The sequence below is a fragment of the Prenolepis imparis genome, unplaced genomic scaffold (assembly GCF_030444845.1).
Source record: "Prenolepis imparis isolate NDT839.2.m4 unplaced genomic scaffold, iyPreImpa1.0 SCAF_11, whole genome shotgun sequence".
In the NCBI taxonomy this organism is placed as follows: domain Eukaryota; kingdom Metazoa; phylum Arthropoda; class Insecta; order Hymenoptera; family Formicidae; genus Prenolepis; species Prenolepis imparis.
The window spans coordinates 13,046,083-13,067,543 of NW_028141169.1; the positions used below are offsets into that span (position 1 = coordinate 13,046,083).

General features: G+C 30.8%; 1 protein-coding gene across 1 annotated transcript in view; it reads left to right on the plus strand.

Moving 5' to 3' along the window:
* The window catches only part of Ir68a (Ionotropic receptor 68a), a 34,327-nt gene that overhangs the window by 7,868 nt on the left and 4,998 nt on the right, over window positions 1–21,461 (plus strand). Inside the window, exons 3-5 of the mRNA XM_083049602.1 lie at window positions 19,632–19,777; window positions 20,290–20,598; window positions 20,994–21,096. Of these exons, the coding sequence (XP_082905728.1) occupies window positions 19,632–19,777; window positions 20,290–20,598; window positions 20,994–21,096 (558 nt within the window). The remainder of the gene's footprint in view (window positions 1–19,631; window positions 19,778–20,289; window positions 20,599–20,993; window positions 21,097–21,461) is intronic.

Consider the following 21,461-nt stretch of genomic DNA (forward strand, 5'->3'; position numbering starts at 1 on the left):
AAAATTTTAATTTTCAATTGTTTAAAGCGAGCCAAAAATTAATCTTGTATATATTTCAACTATATATTATATGCACATTATGATGGTACCATCAGCATTCCAGCGTACAAACTTTTTGATCTAATATACGTAAAATGAATCCGCGCCGCATGGGATCCGCAGTTTAAAAATTTTAATTTTCAATTGTTTAAAGCAAGCCAAAAATTATTCTTGTATATATTTCAACTCTACATTATATGCACATTATGATGGTACCATCAGCATACCAGCGTACAAACTTTTTGATCTAATATGCGTAAAATGAATCCGCGCCGTATGGGATCCGCGGTTTAATAATTGTAATTTTCAATTGCTTAAAGCGAGCCAAAAATTAATCTTGTATATATTTCAACTATGTATTATATGCACATTATGCTGGTATTATCAGCATACCAGCGTACATACTTTTAGATCTAATATACGTAAAATGAATCCGCGCCGTATGGGATTCGCGGTTAAAAAATTTTAATTTCCAAATGTTTAAAGCGAGCCAAAAATTAATCTTGTATATATTTCAACTATATATTATAAGCACATTATGCTGGTATTATCAGCATACCAGCGTACAAACTTTTTGATCAAATAAACGTAAAATGAATCCGCGCCGCATGGAATCCGCAGTTTAAAAATTTTAATTTTCAATTGTTTAAAGGGAGCCAAAAATTAATCTTGTATATATTTCAACTATATATTATATGCACATTATGCTGGTATTATCAGCATACCAGCGTACAAACTTTTTGATCAAATAAACGTAAAAAGAATCCCCGCCGCATGGGATCCGCAGTTTAAAAATTTTAATTTTCAATTGTTTAAAGCGAGCCAAAAATTAATCTTGTATATATTTCAACTATATATTATATGCACATTATGATGGTACCATCAGCATTCCAGCGTACAAACTTTTTGATCTAATATACGTAAAATGAATCCGCGCCGTATGGGATCAACGGTTTAAAAATTTTAATTTTAAATTATTTAAAGCGAGCCAAAAATTATTCTTTCATATATTTTAACATTACATTGACTGCACATTATGATGGTACCATCAGCATACCAGCGTACAAACTTTTTGATCTAATATACGTAAAATGAATCCGCGCCGTATGGGATTCGCGGTTAAAAAATTTTAATTTTCAAATGTTTAAAGCGAGCCAAAAATTAATCTTGTATATATTTCAACTATATATTATATGCACATTATGATGGTACCATCAGCATTCCAGCGTACAAACTTTTTGATCTAATATACGTAAAATGAATCCGCGCCGCATGGGATCCGCAGTTTAAAAATTTTAATTTTCAATCGTTTAAAGCGAGCCAAAAATTATTCTTGTATATATTTCAACTATATATTATATGCACATTATGATGGTACCATCAGCATTCCAGCGTAAAAACTTTTTGATCTAATATACGTAAAATGAATCCGCGCCGCATGGGATCCGCAGTTTAAAAATTTTAATTTTCAATAGTTTAAAGCGAGCCAAAAATTAATCTTGTATATATTTCAACTCTACATTATATGCACATTATGATGGTACCATCAGCATTCCAGCGTACAAACTTTTTGATCTAATATACGTAAAATGAATCCGCGCCGCATGGGAGCCGCAGTTTAAAAATTTTAATTTACAATTGTTTAAAGCGAGCCAAAAATTAATCTTGTATATATTTCAACTCTACATTATATGCACATTATGATGGTACCATCAGCATTCCAGCGTACAAACTTTTTGATCTAATATACGTAAAATGAATCCGCGCCGCATGGGATCCGCAAATTAAAAATTTTAATTTTCAATTGTTTAAAGCGAGCCAAAAATTAATCTTGTATATATTTCAACTCTACATTATATGCACATTATGATGGTACCATCAGCATACCAGCGTACAAACTTTTTGATTTAATATACGTAAAATGAATCCGCGATGTATGGGATCCGCGGTTTAAAAATTTTAATTTTAAATTATTTAAAGCGAGCCAAAAATTATTCTTTCATATATTTTAACATTACATTGACTGCACATTATGATGGTACTATCAGCATACCAGCGTACAATCTTATTGATCTAATATACGTAAATTGAATCAGCGCCGTATGGGATCCGCGGTTTAAAAATTTTAATTTTCAATTGTTTATAGCGAGCCAAAAATTAATCTTGTACATATTTCAACTCTACATTATATGCACATTATGATGGTACCATCAGCATACCAGCGTACAAACTTTTTGATCTAATATACGTAAAATGAATCCGTGCCGCATGGGATCCGCAGTTTAACAATTTAATTTTCAATTGTTTAAAGCGAGCCAAAAATTAATCTTGTATATATTTCAACTATATATTATATGCACATTATGATGGTACCATCAGCATTCCAGCGTACAAACTTTTTGATCTAATATACGTAAAATGAATCCGCGCCGCATGGGATCCGCAGTTTAAAAATTTTAATTTTCAATTGTTTAAAGCGAGCCAAAAATTATTCTTGTATATATTTCAACTATATATTATATGCACATTATGATGGTACCATCAGCATTCCAGCGTACAAACTTTTTGATCTAATATACGTAAAATGAATCCGCGCCGCATGGGATCCGCAGTTTAAAAATTTTAATTTTCAATTGTTTAAAGCGAGCCAAAAATTAATCTTGTATATATTTCAACTCTACATTATATGCACATTATGATGGTACCATCAGCATACCAGCGTACAAACTTTTTGATCTAATATACGTAAAATGAATCCGCGCCGCATGGGAACCGCAGTTTAAAATTTTAATTTTCAATTGTTTAAAGCGAGCCAAAAATTATTCTTGTATATATTTCAACTCTACATTATATGCACATTATGATGGTACCATCAGCATACCAGCGTACAAACTTTTTGATCTAATATACGTAAAATGAATCCGCGCCGCATTGGAACCGCAGTTTAAAATTTTAATTTTCAATTGTTTAAAGCGAGCCAAAAATTAATCTTGTATATATTTCAACTATATATTATATGCACATTATGATGGTACCATCAGCATAGCAGCGTACAAACTTTTTGATCAAATAAACGTAAAATGAATCCGCGCCGCATGGAATCCGCAGTTTAAAAATTTTAATTTTCAATTGTTTAAAGCGAGCCAAAAATTAATCTTGTATATATTTCAACTATATATTATATGCACATTATGCTGGTATTATCAGCATACCAGCGTACAAACTTTTTGATCAAATAAATGTAAAAAGAATCCCCGCCGCATGGGATCCGCAGTTTAAAAATTTTAATTTTCAATTGTTTAAAGCGAGCCAAAAATTAATCTTGTATATATTTCAACTATATATTATATGCACATTATGATGGTACCATCAGCATTCCAGCGTACAAACTTTTTGATCTAATATACGTAAAATGAATACGCGCCATATGGGATTCGCGGTTAAAAAATTTTAATTTCCAAATGTTTAAAGCGAGCCAAAAATTAATCTTGTATATATTTCAACTATATATTATATGCACATTATGCTGGTATTATCAGCATACCAGCGTACAAACTTTTTGATCAAATAAACGTAAAATGAATCCCCGCCGCATGGGATCCGCAATTTAAAAATTTTAATTTTCAATTTTTAAAGCGAGCCAAAATTAATCTTGTATATATTTCAACTATATATTATATGCACATTATGATGGTACCATCAGCATTCCAGCGTACAAACTTTTTGATCTAATATACGTAAAATGAATCCGCGCCGCATGGGATCCGCAGTTTAAAAATTTTAATTTTCAATTGTTTAAAGCGAGCCAAAAATTATTCTTGTATATATTTCAACTCTACATTATATGCACATTATGATGGTACCATCAGCATACCAGCGTACAAACTTTTTGATCTAATATACGTAAAATGAATCCGCGCCGCATTGGAACCGCAGTTTAAAATTTTAATTTTCAATTGTTTAAAGCGAGCCAAAAATTAATCTTGTATATATTTCAACTATATATTATATGCACATTATGATGGTACCATCAGCATAGCAGCGTACAAACTTTTTGATCTAATATGCGTAAAATGAATCCGCGCCGTATGGGATCCGCGGTTTAATAATTGTAATTTTCAATTGCTTAAAGCGAGCCAAAAATTAATCTTGTATATATTTCAACTATGTATTATATGCACATTATGCTGGTATTATCAGCATACCAGCGTACATACTTTTAGAACTAATATACGTAAAATGAATCCGCGCCGCATGGGATCCGCAAATTAAAAATTTTAATTTTCAATTGTTTAAAGCGAGCCAAAAATTAATCTTGTATATATTTCAACTCTACATTATATGCACATTATGATGGTACCATCAGCATACCAGCGTACAAACTTTTTGATTTAATATACGTAAAATGAATCCGCGCCGTATGGGATCCGCGGTTTAAAAATTTTAATTTTCAATTGTTTAAAGCGAGCCAAAAATTGTTTTTTCATATGTTTTAACATTACATTGACTGCACATTATGATGGTACCATCAGCATACCAGCGTACAAACTTTTTGATTTAATATACGTAAAATGAATCCGCGCCGTATGGGATCCGAGGTTTAAAAATTTTAATTTTAAATTATTTAAAGCGAGCCAAAAATTATTCTTTCATATATTTTAACATTACATTGACTGCACATTATGATGGTACCATCAGCATACCAGCGTACAAACTTTTTGATCTAATATACGTAAAATGAATCCGCGCCGTATGGGATTCGCGGTTAAAAAATTTTAATTTTCAAATGTTTAAAGCGAGCCAAAAATTAATCTTGTATATATTTCAACTATATATTATATGCACATTATGATGGTACCATCAGCATTCCAGCGTACAAACTTTTTGATCTAATATACGTAAAATGAATCCGCGCCGTATGGGATCAACGGTTTAAAAATTTTAATTTTCAATTGTTTAAAGCGAGCCAAAAATTAATCTTGTACATATTTCAACTCTACATTATATGCACATTATGATGGTACCATCAGCATACCAGCGTACAAACTTTTTGATCTAATATACGTAAAATGAATCCGTGCCGCATGGGATCCGCAGTTTAACAATTTAATTTTCAATTGTTTAAAGCGAGCCAAAAATTAATCTTGTATATATTTCAACTATATATTATATGCACATTATGATGGTACCATCAGCATTCCAGCGTACAAACTTTTTGATCTAATATACGTAAAATGAATCCGCGCCGTATGGGATTCGCGGTTAAAAAATTTTAATTTTCAAATGTTTAAAGCGAGCCAAAAATTAATCTTGTATATATTTCAACTATATATTATATGCACATTATGATGGTACCATCAGCATTCCAGCGTACAAACTTTTTGATCTAATATACGTAAAATGAATCCGCGCCGTATGGGATCAACGGTTTAAAAATTTTAATTTTCAATTGTTTAAAGCGAGCCAAAAATTAATCTTGTATATATTTCAACTCTACATTATATGCACATTATGATGGTACCATCAGCATACCAGCGTACAAACTTTTTGATTTAATATACGTAAAATGAATCCGCGACGTATGGGATCCGCGGTTTAAAAATTTTAATTTTCAATTGTTTAAAGCGAGCCAAAAATTAATCTTGTATATATTTCAAGTCAACATTATATGCACATTATGATGGTACCATCAGCATACCAGCGTACAAACTTTTTGATCTAATATACGTAAAATGAATCCGCGCCGCATGGGATCCGCAGTTTAAAAATTTTAATTTTCAATTGTTTAAAGCGAGCCAAAAATTAATCTTGTATATATTTCAACTACATATTATATGCACATTATGATGGTACCATCAGCATAGCAGCGTACAAACTTTTTGATCTAATATACGTAAAATGAATCCGCGCCGCATGGGATCCGCAGTTTAAAATTTTAATTTTCAATTGTTTAAAGCGAGCCAAAAATTAATCTTGTATATATTTCAACTATATATTATATGCACATTATGATGGTACCATCAGCATAGCAGCGTACAAACTTTTTGATCTAATATACGTAAAATGAATCCGCGCCGTATGGGATCCGCGGTTTAATAATTGTAATTTTCAATTGTTTAAAGCGAGCCAAAAATTAATCTTGTATATATTTCAACTCTACATTATATGCACATTATGATGGTACCATCAGCATACCAGCGTACAAACTTTTTGATTTAATATACGTAAAATGAATCCGCGACGTATGGGATCCGCGGTTTAAAAATTTTAATTTTCAATTGTTTAAAGCGAGCCAAAAATTAATCTTGTATATATTTCAAGTCAACATTATATGCACATTATGATGGTACCATCAGCATACCAGCGTACAAACTTTTTGATCTAATATACGTAAAATGAATCCGCGCCGCATGGGATCCGCAGTTTAAAAATTTTAATTTTCAATTGTTTAAAGCGAGCCAAAAATTAATCTTGTATATATTTCAACTCTACATTATATGCACATTATGATGGTACCATCAGCATACCAGCGTACAAAATTTTGATTTAATATACGTAAAATGAATCCGCGACGTATGGGATCCGCGGTTTAAAAATTTTAATTTTCAATTGTTTAAAGCGAGCCAAAAATTAATCTTGTATATATTTCAACTATGTATTATATGCTCATTATGCTGGTATTATCAGCATACCAGCGTACATACTTTTAGATCTAATATACGTAAAATGAATCCGCGCCGTATGGGATTCGCGGTTAAAAAATTTTAATTTCCAAATGTTTAAAGCGAGCCAAAAATTAATCTTGTATATATTTCAACTATATATTATAAGCACATTATGCTGGTATTATCAGCATACCAGCGTACAAACTTTTTGATCAAATAAACGTAAAATGAATCCGCGCCGCATGGGATCCGCAGTTTAAAAATTTTAATTTTCAATTGTTTAAAGCGAGCCAAAAATTAATCTTATATATATTTCAACTACATATTATATGCACATTATGATGGTACCATCAGCATAGCAGCGTACAAACTTTTTGATCTAATATACGTAAAATGAATCCGCGCCGCATGGGATCCGCAGTTTAAAATTTTAATTTTCAATTGTTTAAAGCGAGCCAAAAATTAATCTTGTATATATTTCAACTATGTATTATATGCACATTATGCTGGTATTATCAGCATACCAGCGTACATACTTTTAGATCTAATATACGTAAAATGAATCCGCGCCGTATGGGATTCGCGGTTAAAAAATTTTAATTTCCAAATGTTTAAAGCGAGCCAAAAATTAATCTTGTATATATTTCAACTATATATTATAAGCACATTATGCTGGTATTATCAGCATACCAGCGTACAAACTTTTTGATCAAATAAACGAAAAATGAATCCGCGCCGCATGGGATCCGCAGTTTAAAAATTTTAATTTACAATTGTTTAAAGCGAGAAAAAAATTATTCTTTCATATAGTTTAACATTACATTGACTGCACATTATGATGGTACCATCAGGATACCAGCGTACTAACTTTTTGTTCTAATATACGTAAAATGAATCCGCGCCGTATGGGATCAGCGGTTTAAAAATTGTAATTTTCAATTGTTTAAAGTGAGCCAAAAATTAATCTTGTATATATTTCAACTATATATTATATGCACATTATGATGGTACCATCAGCATTCCAGCGTACAAACTTTTTGATTCAATATACGTAAATTGAATCCGCGCCGTATGGGATCCGCGGTATAAAAATTTTAATTTTCAAATGTTTAAAGCGAGCCAAAAATTAATCTTGTATATATTTCAACTCTACATTATATGCACATTATGATGGTACCATCAGCATTCCAGCGTACAAACTTTTTGATCTAATATACGTAAAATGAATCCGCGCCGCATGGGATCCGCAATTTAAAAATTTTAATTTTCAATTGTTTAAAGCGAGCCAAAAATTAATCTTGTATATATTTCAACTCTACATTATATGCACATTATGATGGTACCATCAGCATACCAGCGTACAAACTTTTTGATTTAATATACGTAAAATGAATCCGCGCCGTATGGGATCCGCGGTTTAAAAATTTTAATTTTAAATTATTTAAAGCGAGCCAAAAATTATTCTTTCATATATTTTAACATTACATTGACTGCACATTATGATGGTACTATCAGCATACCAGCGTACAATCTTTTTGATCTAATATACGTAAATTGAATCCGCGCCGTATGGGATCCGCGGTTTAAAAATTTTAATTTTCAATTGTTTATAGCGAGCCAAAAATTAATCTTGTACATATTTCAACTCTACATTATATGCACATTATGATGGTACCATCAGCATACCAGCGTACAAACTTTTTGATCTAATATACGTAAAATGAATCCGTGCCGCATGGGATCCGCAGTTTAACAATTTAATTTTCAATTGTTTAAAGCGAGCCAAAAATTAATCTTGTATATATTTCAACTATATATTATATGCACATTATGATGGTACCATCAGCATTCCAGCGTACAAACTTTTTGATCTAATATACGTAAAATGAATCCGCGCCGCATGAGATCCGCAGTTTAAAAATTTTAATTTTCAATTGTTTAAAGCGAGCCAAAAATTATTCTTGTATATATTTCAACTATATATTATATGCACATTATGATGGTACCATCAGCATTCCAGCGTACAAACTTTTTGATCTAATATACGTAAAATGAATCCGCGCCGCATGGGATCCGCGGTTTAATAATTGTAATTTTCAATTGTTTAAAGCGAGCCAAAAATTAATCTTGTATATATTTCAACTATGTATTATATGCTCATTATGCTGGTATTATCAGCATACCAGCGTACATACTTTTAGATCTAATATACGTAAAATGAATCCGCGCCGTATGGGATTCGCGGTTAAAAAATTTTAATTTCCAAATGTTTAAAGCGAGCCAAAAATTAATCTTGTATATATTTCAACTATATATTATAAGCACATTATGCTGGTATTATCAGCATACCAGCGTACAAACTTTTTGATCAAATAAACGTAAAATAAATCCGCGCCGCATGGGATCCGCAGTTTAAAAATTTTAATTTTCAATTGTTTAAAGCGAGCCAAAAATTAATCTTATATATATTTCAACTACATATTATATGCACATTATGATGGTACCATCAGCATAGCAGCGTACAAACTTTTTGATCTAATATACGTAAAATGAATCCGCGCCGCATGGGATCCGCAGTTTAAAATTTTAATTTTCAATTGTTTAAAGCGAGCCAAAAATTAATCTTGTATATATTTCAACTATGTATTATATGCACATTATGCTGGTATTATCAGCATACCAGCGTACATACTTTTAGATCTAATATACGTAAAATGAATCCGCGCCGTATGGGATTCGCGGTTAAAAAATTTTAATTTCCAAATGTTTAAAGCGAGCCAAAAATTAATCTTGTATATATTTCAACTATATATTATAAGCACATTATGCTGGTATTATCAGCATACCAGCGTACAAACTTTTTGATCAAATAAACGAAAAATGAATCCGCGCCGCATGGGATCCGCAGTTTAAAAATTTTAATTTACAATTGTTTAAAGCGAGCCAAAAATTAATCTTGTATATATTTCAACTACATATTATATGCACATTATGATGGGACCAACAGCATAGCAGCGTACAAACTTTTTGATCTAATATACGTAAAATGAATCCGCGCCGCATGGGATCCGCAGTTTAAAAATTTTAATTTTCAATTGTTTAAAGCGAGCCAAAAATTAATCTTGTATATATTTCAACTCTACATTATATGCACATTATGATGGTACCATCAGCATACCAGCGTACAAACTTTTTGATCTAATATACGTAAAATGAATCCGCGCCGCATGGGAACCGCAGTTTAAAATTTTAATTTTCAATTGTTTAAAGCGAGCCAAAAATTATTCTTTCATATAGTTTAACATTACATTGACTGCACATTATGATGGTACCATCAGGATACCAGCGTACTAACTTTTTGTTCTAATATACGTAAAATGAATCCCCGCCGCATGGGATCCGCAATTTAAAAATTTTAATTTTCAATTTTTAAAGCGAGCCAAAATTAATCTTGTATATATTTCAACTATATATTATATGCACATTATGATGGTACCATCAGCATTCCAGCGTACAAACTTTTTGATCTAATATACGTAAAATGAATCCGCGCCGCATGGGATCCGCAGTTTAAAAATTTTAATTTTCAATTGTTTAAAGCGAGTCAAAAATTATTCTTGTATATATTTCAACTCTACATTATATGCACATTATGATGGTACCATCAGCATACCAGCGTACAAACTTTTTGATCTAATATACGTAAAATGAATCCGCGCCGCATTGGAACCGCAGTTTAAAATTTTAATTTTCAATTGTTTAAAGCGAGCCAAAAATTAATCTTGTATATATTTCAACTATATATTATATGCACATTATGATGGTACCATCAGCATAGCAGCGTACAAACTTTTTGATCTAATATGCGTAAAATGAATCCGCGCCGTATGGGATCCGCGGTTTAATAATTGTAATTTTCAATTGCTTAAAGCGAGCCAAAAATTAATCTTGTATATATTTCAACTATGCATTATATGCACATTATGCTGGTATTATCAGCATACCAGCGTACATACTTTTAGATCTAATATACGTAAAATGAATCCGCGCCGCATGGGATCCGCAAATTAAAAATTTTAATTTTCAATTGTTTAAAGCGAGCCAAAAATTAATCTTGTATATATTTCAACTCTACATTATATGCACATTATGATGGTACCATCAGCATACCAGCGTACAAACTTTTTGATTTAATATACGTAAAATGAATCCGCGCCGTATGGGATCCGCGGTTTAAAAATTTTAATTTTCAATTGTTTAAAGCGAGCCAAAAATTGTTTTTTCATATGTTTTAACATTACATTGACTGCACATTATGATGGTACCATCAGCATACCAGCGTACAAACTTTTTGATTTAATATACGTAAAATGAATCCGCGCCGTATGGGATCCGCGGTTTAAAAATTTTAATTTTAAATTATTTAAAGCGAGCCAAAAATTATTCTTTCATATATTTTAACATTACATTGACTGCACATTATGATGGTACCATCAGCATACCAGCGTACAAACTTTTTGATCTAATATACGTAAAATGAATCCGCGCCGTATGGGATTCGCGGTTAAAAAATTTTAATTTTCAAATGTTTAAAGCGAGCCAAAAATTAATCTTGTATATATTTCAACTATATATTATATGCACATTATGATGGTACCATCAGCATTCCAGCGTACAAACTTTTTGATCTAATATACGTAAAATGAATCCGCGCCGTATGGGATCAACGGTTTAAAAATTTTAATTTTCAATTGTTTAAAGCGAGCCAAAAATTAATCTTGTACATATTTCAACTCTACATTATATGCACATTATGATGGTACCATCAGCATACCAGCGTACAAACTTTTTGATCTAATATACGTAAAATGAATCCGTGCCGCATGGGATCCGCAGTTTAACAATTTAATTTTCAATTGTTTAAAGCGAGCCAAAAATTAATCTTGTATATATTTCAACTATATATTATATGCACATTATGATGGTACCATCAGCATTCCAGCGTACAAACTTTTTGATCTAATATACGTAAAATGAATCCGCGCCGTATGGGATTCGCGGTTAAAAAATTTTAATTTTCAAATGTTTAAAGCGAGCCATAAATTAATCTTGTATATATTTCAACTATATATTATATGCACATTATGATGGTACCATCAGCATTCCAGCGTACAAACTTTTTGATCTAATATACGTAAAATGAATACGCGCCATATGGGATTCGCGGTTAAAAAATTTTAATTTCCAAATGTTTAAAGCGAGCCAAAAATTAATCTTGTATATATTTCAACTATATATTATATGCACATTATGCTGGTATTATCAGCATACCAGCGTACAAACTTTTTGATCAAATAAACGTAAAATGAATCCCCGCCGCATGGGATCCGCAATTTAAAAATTTTAATTTTCAATTTTTAAAGCGAGCCAAAATTAATCTTGTATATATTTCAACTATATATTATATGCACATTATGATGGTACCATCAGCATTCCAGCGTACAAACTTTTTGATCTAATATACGTAAAATGAATCCGCGCCGCATGGGATCCGCAGTTTAAAAATTTTAATTTTCAATTGTTTAAAGCGAGCCAAAAATTATTCTTGTATATATTTCAACTCTACATTATATGCACATTATGATGGTACCATCAGCATACCAGCGTACAAACTTTTTGATCTAATATACGTAAAATGAATCCGCGCCGCATTGGAACCGCAGTTTAAAATTTTAATTTTCAATTGTTTAAAGCGAGCCAAAAATTAATCTTGTATATATTTCAACTATATATTATATGCACATTATGATGGTACCATCAGCATAGCAGCGTACAAACTTTTTGATCTAATATGCGTAAAATGAATCCGCGCCGTATGGGATCCGCGGTTTAATAATTGTAATTTTCAATTGCTTAAAGCGAGCCAAAAATTAATCTTGTATATATTTCAACTATGCATTATATGCACATTATGCTGGTATTATCAGCATACCAGCGTACATACTTTTAGATCTAATATACGTAAAATGAATCCGCGCCGCATGGGATCCGCAAATTAAAAATTTTAATTTTCAATTGTTTAAAGCGAGCCAAAAATTAATCTTGTATATATTTCAACTCTACATTATATGCACATTATGATGGTACCATCAGCATACCAGCGTACAAACTTTTTGATTTAATATACGTAAAATGAATCCGCGCCGTATGGGATCCGCGGTTTAAAAATTTTAATTTTCAATTGTTTAAAGCGAGCCAAAAATTGTTTTTTCATATGTTTTAACATTACATTGACTGCACATTATGATGGTACCATCAGCATACCAGCGTACAAACTTTTTGATTTAATATACGTAAAATGAATCCGCGCCTTATGGGATCCGCGGTTTAAAAATTTTAATTTTAAATTATTTAAAGCGAGCCAAAAATTATTCTTTCATATATTTTAACATTACATTGACTGCACATTATGATGGTACCATCAGCATACCAGCGTACAAACTTTTTGATCTAATATACGTAAAATGAATCCGCGCCGTATGGGATTCGCGGTTAAAAAATTTTAATTTTCAAATGTTTAAAGCGAGCCAAAAATTAATCTTGTATATATTTCAACTATATATTATATGCACATTATGATGGTACCATCAGCATTCCAGCGTACAAACTTTTTGATCTAATATACGTAAAATGAATCCGCGCCGTATGGGATCAACGGTTTAAAAATTTTAATTTTCAATTGTTTAAAGCGAGCCAAAAATTAATCTTGTACATATTTCAACTCTACATTATATGCACATTATGATGGTACCATCAGCATACCAGCGTACAAACTTTTTGATCTAATATACGTAAAATGAATCCGTGCCGCATGGGATCCGCAGTTTAACAATTTAATTTTCAATTGTTTAAAGCGAGCCAAAAATTAATCTTGTATATATTTCAACTATATATTATATGCACATTATGATGGTACCATCAGCATTCCAGCGTACAAACTTTTTGATCTAATATACGTAAAATGAATCCGCGCCGTATGGGATTCGCGGTTAAAAAATTTTAATTTTCAAATGTTTAAAGCGAGCCAAAAATTAATCTTGTATATATTTCAACTATATATTATATGCACATTATGATGGTACCATCAGCATTCCAGCGTACAAACTTTTTGATCTAATATACGTAAAATGAATCCGCGCCGTATGGGATCAACGGTTTAAAAATTTTAATTTTCAATTGTTTAAAGCGAGCCAAAAATTAATCTTGTATATATTTCAACTCTACATTATATGCACATTATGATGGTACCATCAGCATACCAGCGTACAAACTTTTTGATTTAATATACGTAAAATGAATCCGCGACGTATGGGATCCGCGGTTTAAAAATTTTAATTTTCAATTGTTTAAAGCGAGCCAAAAATTAATCTTGTATATATTTCAAGTCAACATTATATGCACATTATGATGGTACCATCAGCATACCAGCGTACAAACTTTTTGATCTAATATACGTAAAATGAATCCGCGCCGCATGGGATCCGCAGTTTAAAAATTTTAATTTTCAATTGTTTAAAGCGAGCCAAAAATTAATCTTGTATATATTTCAACTACATATTATATGCACATTATGATGGTACCATCAGCATAGCAGCGTACAAACTTTTTGATCTAATATACGTAAAATGAATCCGCGCCGCATGGGATCCGCAGTTTAAAATTTTAATTTTCAATTGTTTAAAGCGAGCCAAAAATTAATCTTGTATATATTTCAACTATATATTATATGCACATTATGATGGTACCATCAGCATAGCAGCGTACAAACTTTTTGATCTAATATACGTAAAATGAATCCGCGCCGTATGGGATCCGCGGTTTAATAATTGTAATTTTCAATTGTTTAAAGCGAGCCAAAAATTAATCTTGTATATATTTCAACTCTACATTATATGCACATTATGATGGTACCATCAGCATACCAGCGTACAAACTTTTTGATCTAATATACGTAAAATGAATCCGCGCCGTATGGGATTCGCGGTTAAAAAATTTTAATTTTCAAATGTTTAAAGCGAGCCAAAAATTAATCTTGTATATATTTCAACTATATATTATATGCACATTATGATGGTACCATCAGCATTCCAGCGTACAAACTTTTTGATCTAATATACGTAAAATGAATCCGCGCCGTATGGGATCAACGGTTTAAAAATTTTAATTTTCAATTGTTTAAAGCGAGCCAAAAATTAATCTTGTATATATTTCAACTCTACATTATATGCACATTATGATGGTACCATCAGCATACCAGCGTACAAACTTTTTGATCTAATATACGTAAAATGAATCCGCGCCGCATGGGAACCGCAGTTTAAAATTTTAATTTTCAATTGTTTAAAGCGAGCCAAAAATTATTCTTTCATATATTTTAACATTACATTGACTGCACATTATGATGGTACCATCAGCATACCAGCGTACAAACTTTTTGATCTAATATACGTAAAATGAATCAGCGCCGTATGGGATTCGCGGTTAAAAAATTTTATTTTCAAATGTTTAAAGCGAGCCAAAAATTAATCTTGTATATATTTCAACTCTACATTATATGCACATTATGATGGTACCATCAGCATACCAGCGTACAAACTTTTTGATTTAATATACGTAAAATGAATCCGCGACGTATGGGATCCGCGGTTTAAAAATTTTAATTTTCAATTGTTTAAAGCGAGCCAAAAATTAATCTTGTATATATTTCAAGTCAACATTATATGCACATTATGATGGTACCATCAGCATACCAGCGTACAAACTTTTTGATCTAATATACGTAAAATGAATCCGCGCCGCATGGGATCCGCAGTTTAAAAATTTTAATTTTCAATTGTTTAAAGCGAGCCAAAAATTAATCTTGTATATATTTCAACTCTACATTATATGCACATTATGATGGTACCATCAGCATACCAGCGTACAAAATTTTGATTTAATATACGTAAAATTAATCCGCGACGTATGGGATCCGCGGTTTAAAAATTTTAATTTTCAATTGTTTAAAGCGAGCCAAAAATTAATCTTGTATATATTTCAAGTCTACATTATATGCACATTATGATGATACCATCAGCATACCAGCGTACAAACTTTTTGATCTAATATACGTAAAATGAATCCGCGCCGCATGGGATCCGCATTTTAAAAATTTTAATTTTCAATTGTTTAAAGCGAGCCAAAAATTAATCTTGTATATATTTCAACTATATATTATATGCACATTATGATGGTACCATCAGCATTCCAGCGTACAAACTTTTTGATCTAATATATGTAAAATGAATCCGCGCCGCATGGGATCCGCAATTTAAAAATTTTAATTTACAATTGTTTAAAGCGAGCCAAAAATTATTCTTGTATATATTTCAACTATATATTATATGCACATTATGATGGTACCATTAGCATAGCAGCGTACAAACTTTTTGATCTAATATACGTAAAATGAATCCGCGCCGCATGGGATCCGCAGTTTAAAAATTTTAATTTTGAATTGTTTAAAGGGAGCCAAAAATTAATCTTGTATATATTTCAACTACATATTATATGCACATTATGATGGTACCATCAGCATAGCAGCGTACAAACTTTTTGATCTAATATACGTAAAATGAATCCGCGCCGCATGGGATCCGCAGTTTAAAAATTTTAATTTTCAATCGTTTAAAGCGAGCCAAAAATTATTCTTGTATATATTTCAACTATATATTATATGCACATTATGATGGTACCATCAGCATTCCAGCGTACAAACTTTTTGATCTAATATACGTAAAATGAATCCGCGCCGCATTGGAACCGCAGTTTAAAATTTTAATTTTCAATTGTTTAAAGCGAGCCAAAAATTAATCTTGTATATATTTCAACTATATATTATATGCACATTATGATGGTACCATCAGCATAGCAGCGTACAAACTTTTTGATCTAATATGCGTAAAATGAATCCGCGCCGTATGGGATCCGCGGTTTAATAATTGTAATTTTCAATTGCTTAAAGCGAGCCAAAAATTAATCTTGTATATATTTCAACTATATATTATATGCACATTATGATGGTACCATCAGCATTCCAGCGTACAAACTTTTTGATCTAATATACGTAAAATGAATCCGCGCCGTATGGGATTCGCGGTTAAAAATTTTAATTTCCAAATGTTTAAAGCGAGCCAAAAATTAATCTTGTATATATTTCAACTATATATTATATGCACATTATGCTGGTATTATCAGCATACCAGCGTACAAACTTTTTGATCAAATAAACGTAAAATGAATCCCCGCCGCATGGGATCCGCAATTTAAAAATTTTAATTTTCAATTTTTAAAGCGAGCCAAAAATTAATCTTGTATATATTTCAACTATATATTATATGCACATTATGATGGTACCATCAGCATTCCAGCGTACAAACTTTTTGATCTAATATACGTAAAATGAATCCGCGCCGCATGGGATCCGCAGTTTAAAAATTTTAATTTTCAATTGTTTAAAGCGAGCCAAAAATTAATCTTGTATATATTTCAACTATATATTATATGCACATTATGATTGTACCATCAGCATTCCAGCGTACAAACTTTTTGATCTAATATACGTAAAATGAATCCGCGCCGCATGGGATCCGCAGTTTAAAAATTTTAATTTTCAATTGTTTAAAGCGAGCCAAAAATTATTCTTGTATATATTTCAACTATATATTATATGCACATTATGATGGTACCATTAGCATAGCAGCGTACAAACTTTTTGATCTAATATACGTAAAATGAATCCGCGCCGTATGGGATCCGCGGTTTAAAAATTTTAATTTTCAATTGTTTAAAGCGAGCCAAAAATTATTCTTTCATATGTTTTAACATTACATTGACTGCACATTATGATGGTACCATCAGCATACCAGCGTACAAACTTTTTGATTTAATATACGTAAAATGAATCCGCGCCGTATGTGATTCGCGGTTTAAAAATTTTAATTTTAAATTATTTAAAGCGAGCCAAAAATTATTCTTTCATATATTTTAACATTACATTGACTGCACATTATGATGGTACTATCAGCATACCAGCGTACAATCTTTTTGATCTAATATACGTAAATTGAATCCGCGCCGTATGGGATCCGCGGTTTAAAAATTTTAATTTTCACTTGTTTATAGCGAGCCAAAAAATAATCTTGTATATATTTCAACTATATATTATATGCACATTATGATGGTATCATCAGCATACCAGCGTACAAACTTTTTGATCTATTATACGTAAAATGAATCCGCGCCGTATGGGATCCGCGGTTTAAAAATTGTAATTTTCAATTGTTTAATGCGAGCCAAAAATTATTCCTTCATATATTTTAACATTACATTGACTGCACATTATGATGGTACCATCAGCATACCAGCGTACAAACTTTTCGATGTAACAAGCGCTCGCTATTCGCGCGTTATTTATTGATTTGATTGAAAAAGATTGATATGTATATATAACGTTGTTTTAACTTGATTAATATTTTTTGACAGAAGTCATCTGATTAAAGCGTTAATTTGCTAAATACATTTTAAAATGAAAATATGTTACATCATAATAAAATAATAATATTTTACAGAAAGAATTTTCTTTTAGAATTTGATTTAAAATTTAAGACTTTGAATAGACTTTTAAAACACGTGCAAATAAAATGTTTTACGACTTATACAGTCCTTAATTTTCGCAAAAAACGTTTAAACTTTGAATTCAAAAAATAAGGTTTGTGTAAGTCGTAGAACATTTTATGAGGACTCATTTTGTTTGTCTTGAAGAAATCTTTAAAAGATCGTTTGTAGTTCGTCTTGTAGAGATCTTTAAAAGAACGTTTAAACTTGAAAAGATATAGGCCTCTATAAAGCCCAGAACATTTTCTGTCGGCTCATTTTGTAGGTCTTGAAGAAATCTTTTAAATATCTCTTCTATACAGCCTAGAACAAAAAATGTTCTATTAGGCTTTATAGAGGCCTTAATCTTTTCAAGTTTAAACGTTTATCGGGCAAATTCAGCAAACTATAAAATTAAAATAGCAATATGTTGTGAATAATATGTTGTAATACCTTATCCTCGATTAATATTTTTGTTACAGAAATCAGCTGATTAAAACGTGAATTTGCTAATTAATTTTTAAAATAAGAATATATGTTATAACATTTAAAATAATAATGTTTTCAAATAATGTATATTATAATTCTTTAAACTCGATTAATATTTATGACAGCTATCAGCTGATTTCTGTCAAAAAATATTAATCGCAGATAAAGCATTATAACATATTATTTATAAAATTATTATTTTAGTTTTTATAACATATTTTTATTTTAAAATTTAATTAGCAATGTAATACTTTAATCATCTGATTTCTGCCAAAAAATATTAATCAAGTTTAAACAAACTTTATATAAAAACATCATTCTTTTTTATATAAAATCGATGAATGGTGTAGCGCGCGCTTGTTGTTCTAGTTCTTTTTTGAAAAAGACATATTCAGTCGATTCTCGCAAGTATTGTTGCCTCTTTTCCGCGAAAATATTTATCAAGTTTAAAATATTATAACATATTATTTAAAACATATTATTATTTTATTTAATTTTATTTTGGTCTAACTGTCAAACTGCTAACTGCTAACCCTCGCGATGACAGCCTTTCGATGCTACGAATATAACACACAACGCAAATCGACAGAGAGCCAATCAGCATTGCGGAAAAGAGGCAACAATACACTTCGAGACTTTCGAGATGACTTCGATACATTCGAGTGGACTGCGATACATTCGAGAATCGACTTAACATGCCTTTTTTAAAGAAAGGGTTCGATCGTATTAGGTATTTGTTTTCAGATCGCCGTACGTGATAACCAAAATTTTTCGCGATCGAGAAAATTAACGGCTATACTTGAGCATATCAAAGCTATAGGTTGTGACGCGTATGTTATTCTATTTGCTAATGGTCTGTTAGCGTCGCGATTCTTGCAATATGCCGAAAGGTAAGCAATCAAGGAACAAGACGAGCAGATCTATACTAACAATTTATTACATAAAAAGTATTGAGATAAGATAATCGAAAAATGAATATTTTATGAGACATTTCAAAGTTTATGTAACATTATGTCAAATTAAAGTATTGTATAAAGTATCTCGTAAACTATTCACTTTTTGGTCCTACCTTATTATAACTGTTTATGTTAAATATTGCGGCAAATCGATTTATATAAAAATTTAGGGTAATTCCATTAAAAAAAGAAAAAAAAGAAACTAGATTGACCTTCAAACGACCTTGAAAAATGATCTTAGTTGAAATTCAAGATTATCAACTTTTTTACCCTCAAAACCAAATAACTTTTATTCGAAAAATTATTTTCTAAAACGCGATGTTTTTTTTATATATATTTAAGCATATTTTTTAAATAGGAATACTTTATATATGATAAATATATGTATATAATTGCAATTTTTTGGAGTTTTTTCCGCATTTTTTTTACGTCGCATTCAATTTCAGAGAACGTTTGATTAACACGCGCGGTTACTTTTTACTTCTGCACGATAATCGGCTCTTTAGACCGGAATTGCACTATATCTGGAATCGAATCATTAACGTGGTGTTTATACGGCGATACAACACGTACAAATACCGTTCCGGTGAACGAATTGCCACTGAGCGAATCGATCTCAACACCGTTTACTATCCATCGCCTACGAAAGATTTCACGGCGATTAAGTACATCGACACATGGCGTGATGGCAAATTACGTTACGGTAACGATCACTATGTGTCGAAAACCACGGATCTTCATGACAACAGTTTGCGGTTAGTACATGAGTAATATTATGATATATTATTTTCTCTCTGAGATGGAAATCCAAGAAAAAGAGAAAATGAAAATTAACATATTCTTTAATTTGTTTTTTCAATAGATGAATTTAAAGATAAATTTAAGATAAATTTAGCACAGACTTTAGGAATTAAATATATTTTAAGAATAAAATATCCATGTATATCGATTTTTTAAAATATATATATAGCATATTTAAAAGCGAAATATTATAGAAGATAATTATTTTAATTCTCTATAGAAGAAATTTATTAATTCTAGCAGAATTTTGCATTTTTACATTTCTAAATATTTTGTTATAATTGGAGTGGAAATTGTAATTGTTTCAATGTATTACAATGTTAATTTAATTTTTGACTAAAATTTGCAGAGTTGCAATTTTTGAACATATACCAGCTGTGACAGAAGCATCACGAAATCACTATCAAGAAGGCACAGTTGCAGATTCTAAGGCTTTGGGTATCGAATTTGAAGTACGTATTAAAATCACAGAAGAAGACTGGAGCATTACAATAAATAAATACAAAAGGAAAATAAAAATTTTTATAAAAATAAAATTAATGTTAAATAAATAAATTAAAATAATATAATTTAATTAAAAATTAAGATAAGAGAGAGATAATATAATCTTATAAAAAAATATATTAAAATAAATTAAACAACGTATTAAATATTAGTTTTGTTTGGATTGCACAGTAGCACAAATCAAAATTTAAAAATAAGTAAGTTTTTACTTAATAGAATTTCAAAAATAATTTCAAGTACGCACAGATAAATATAAAAGTATTTTTCTTCAATCTTTTTTTTATCATTTCTTTGTTATGCTATTACAGAATTA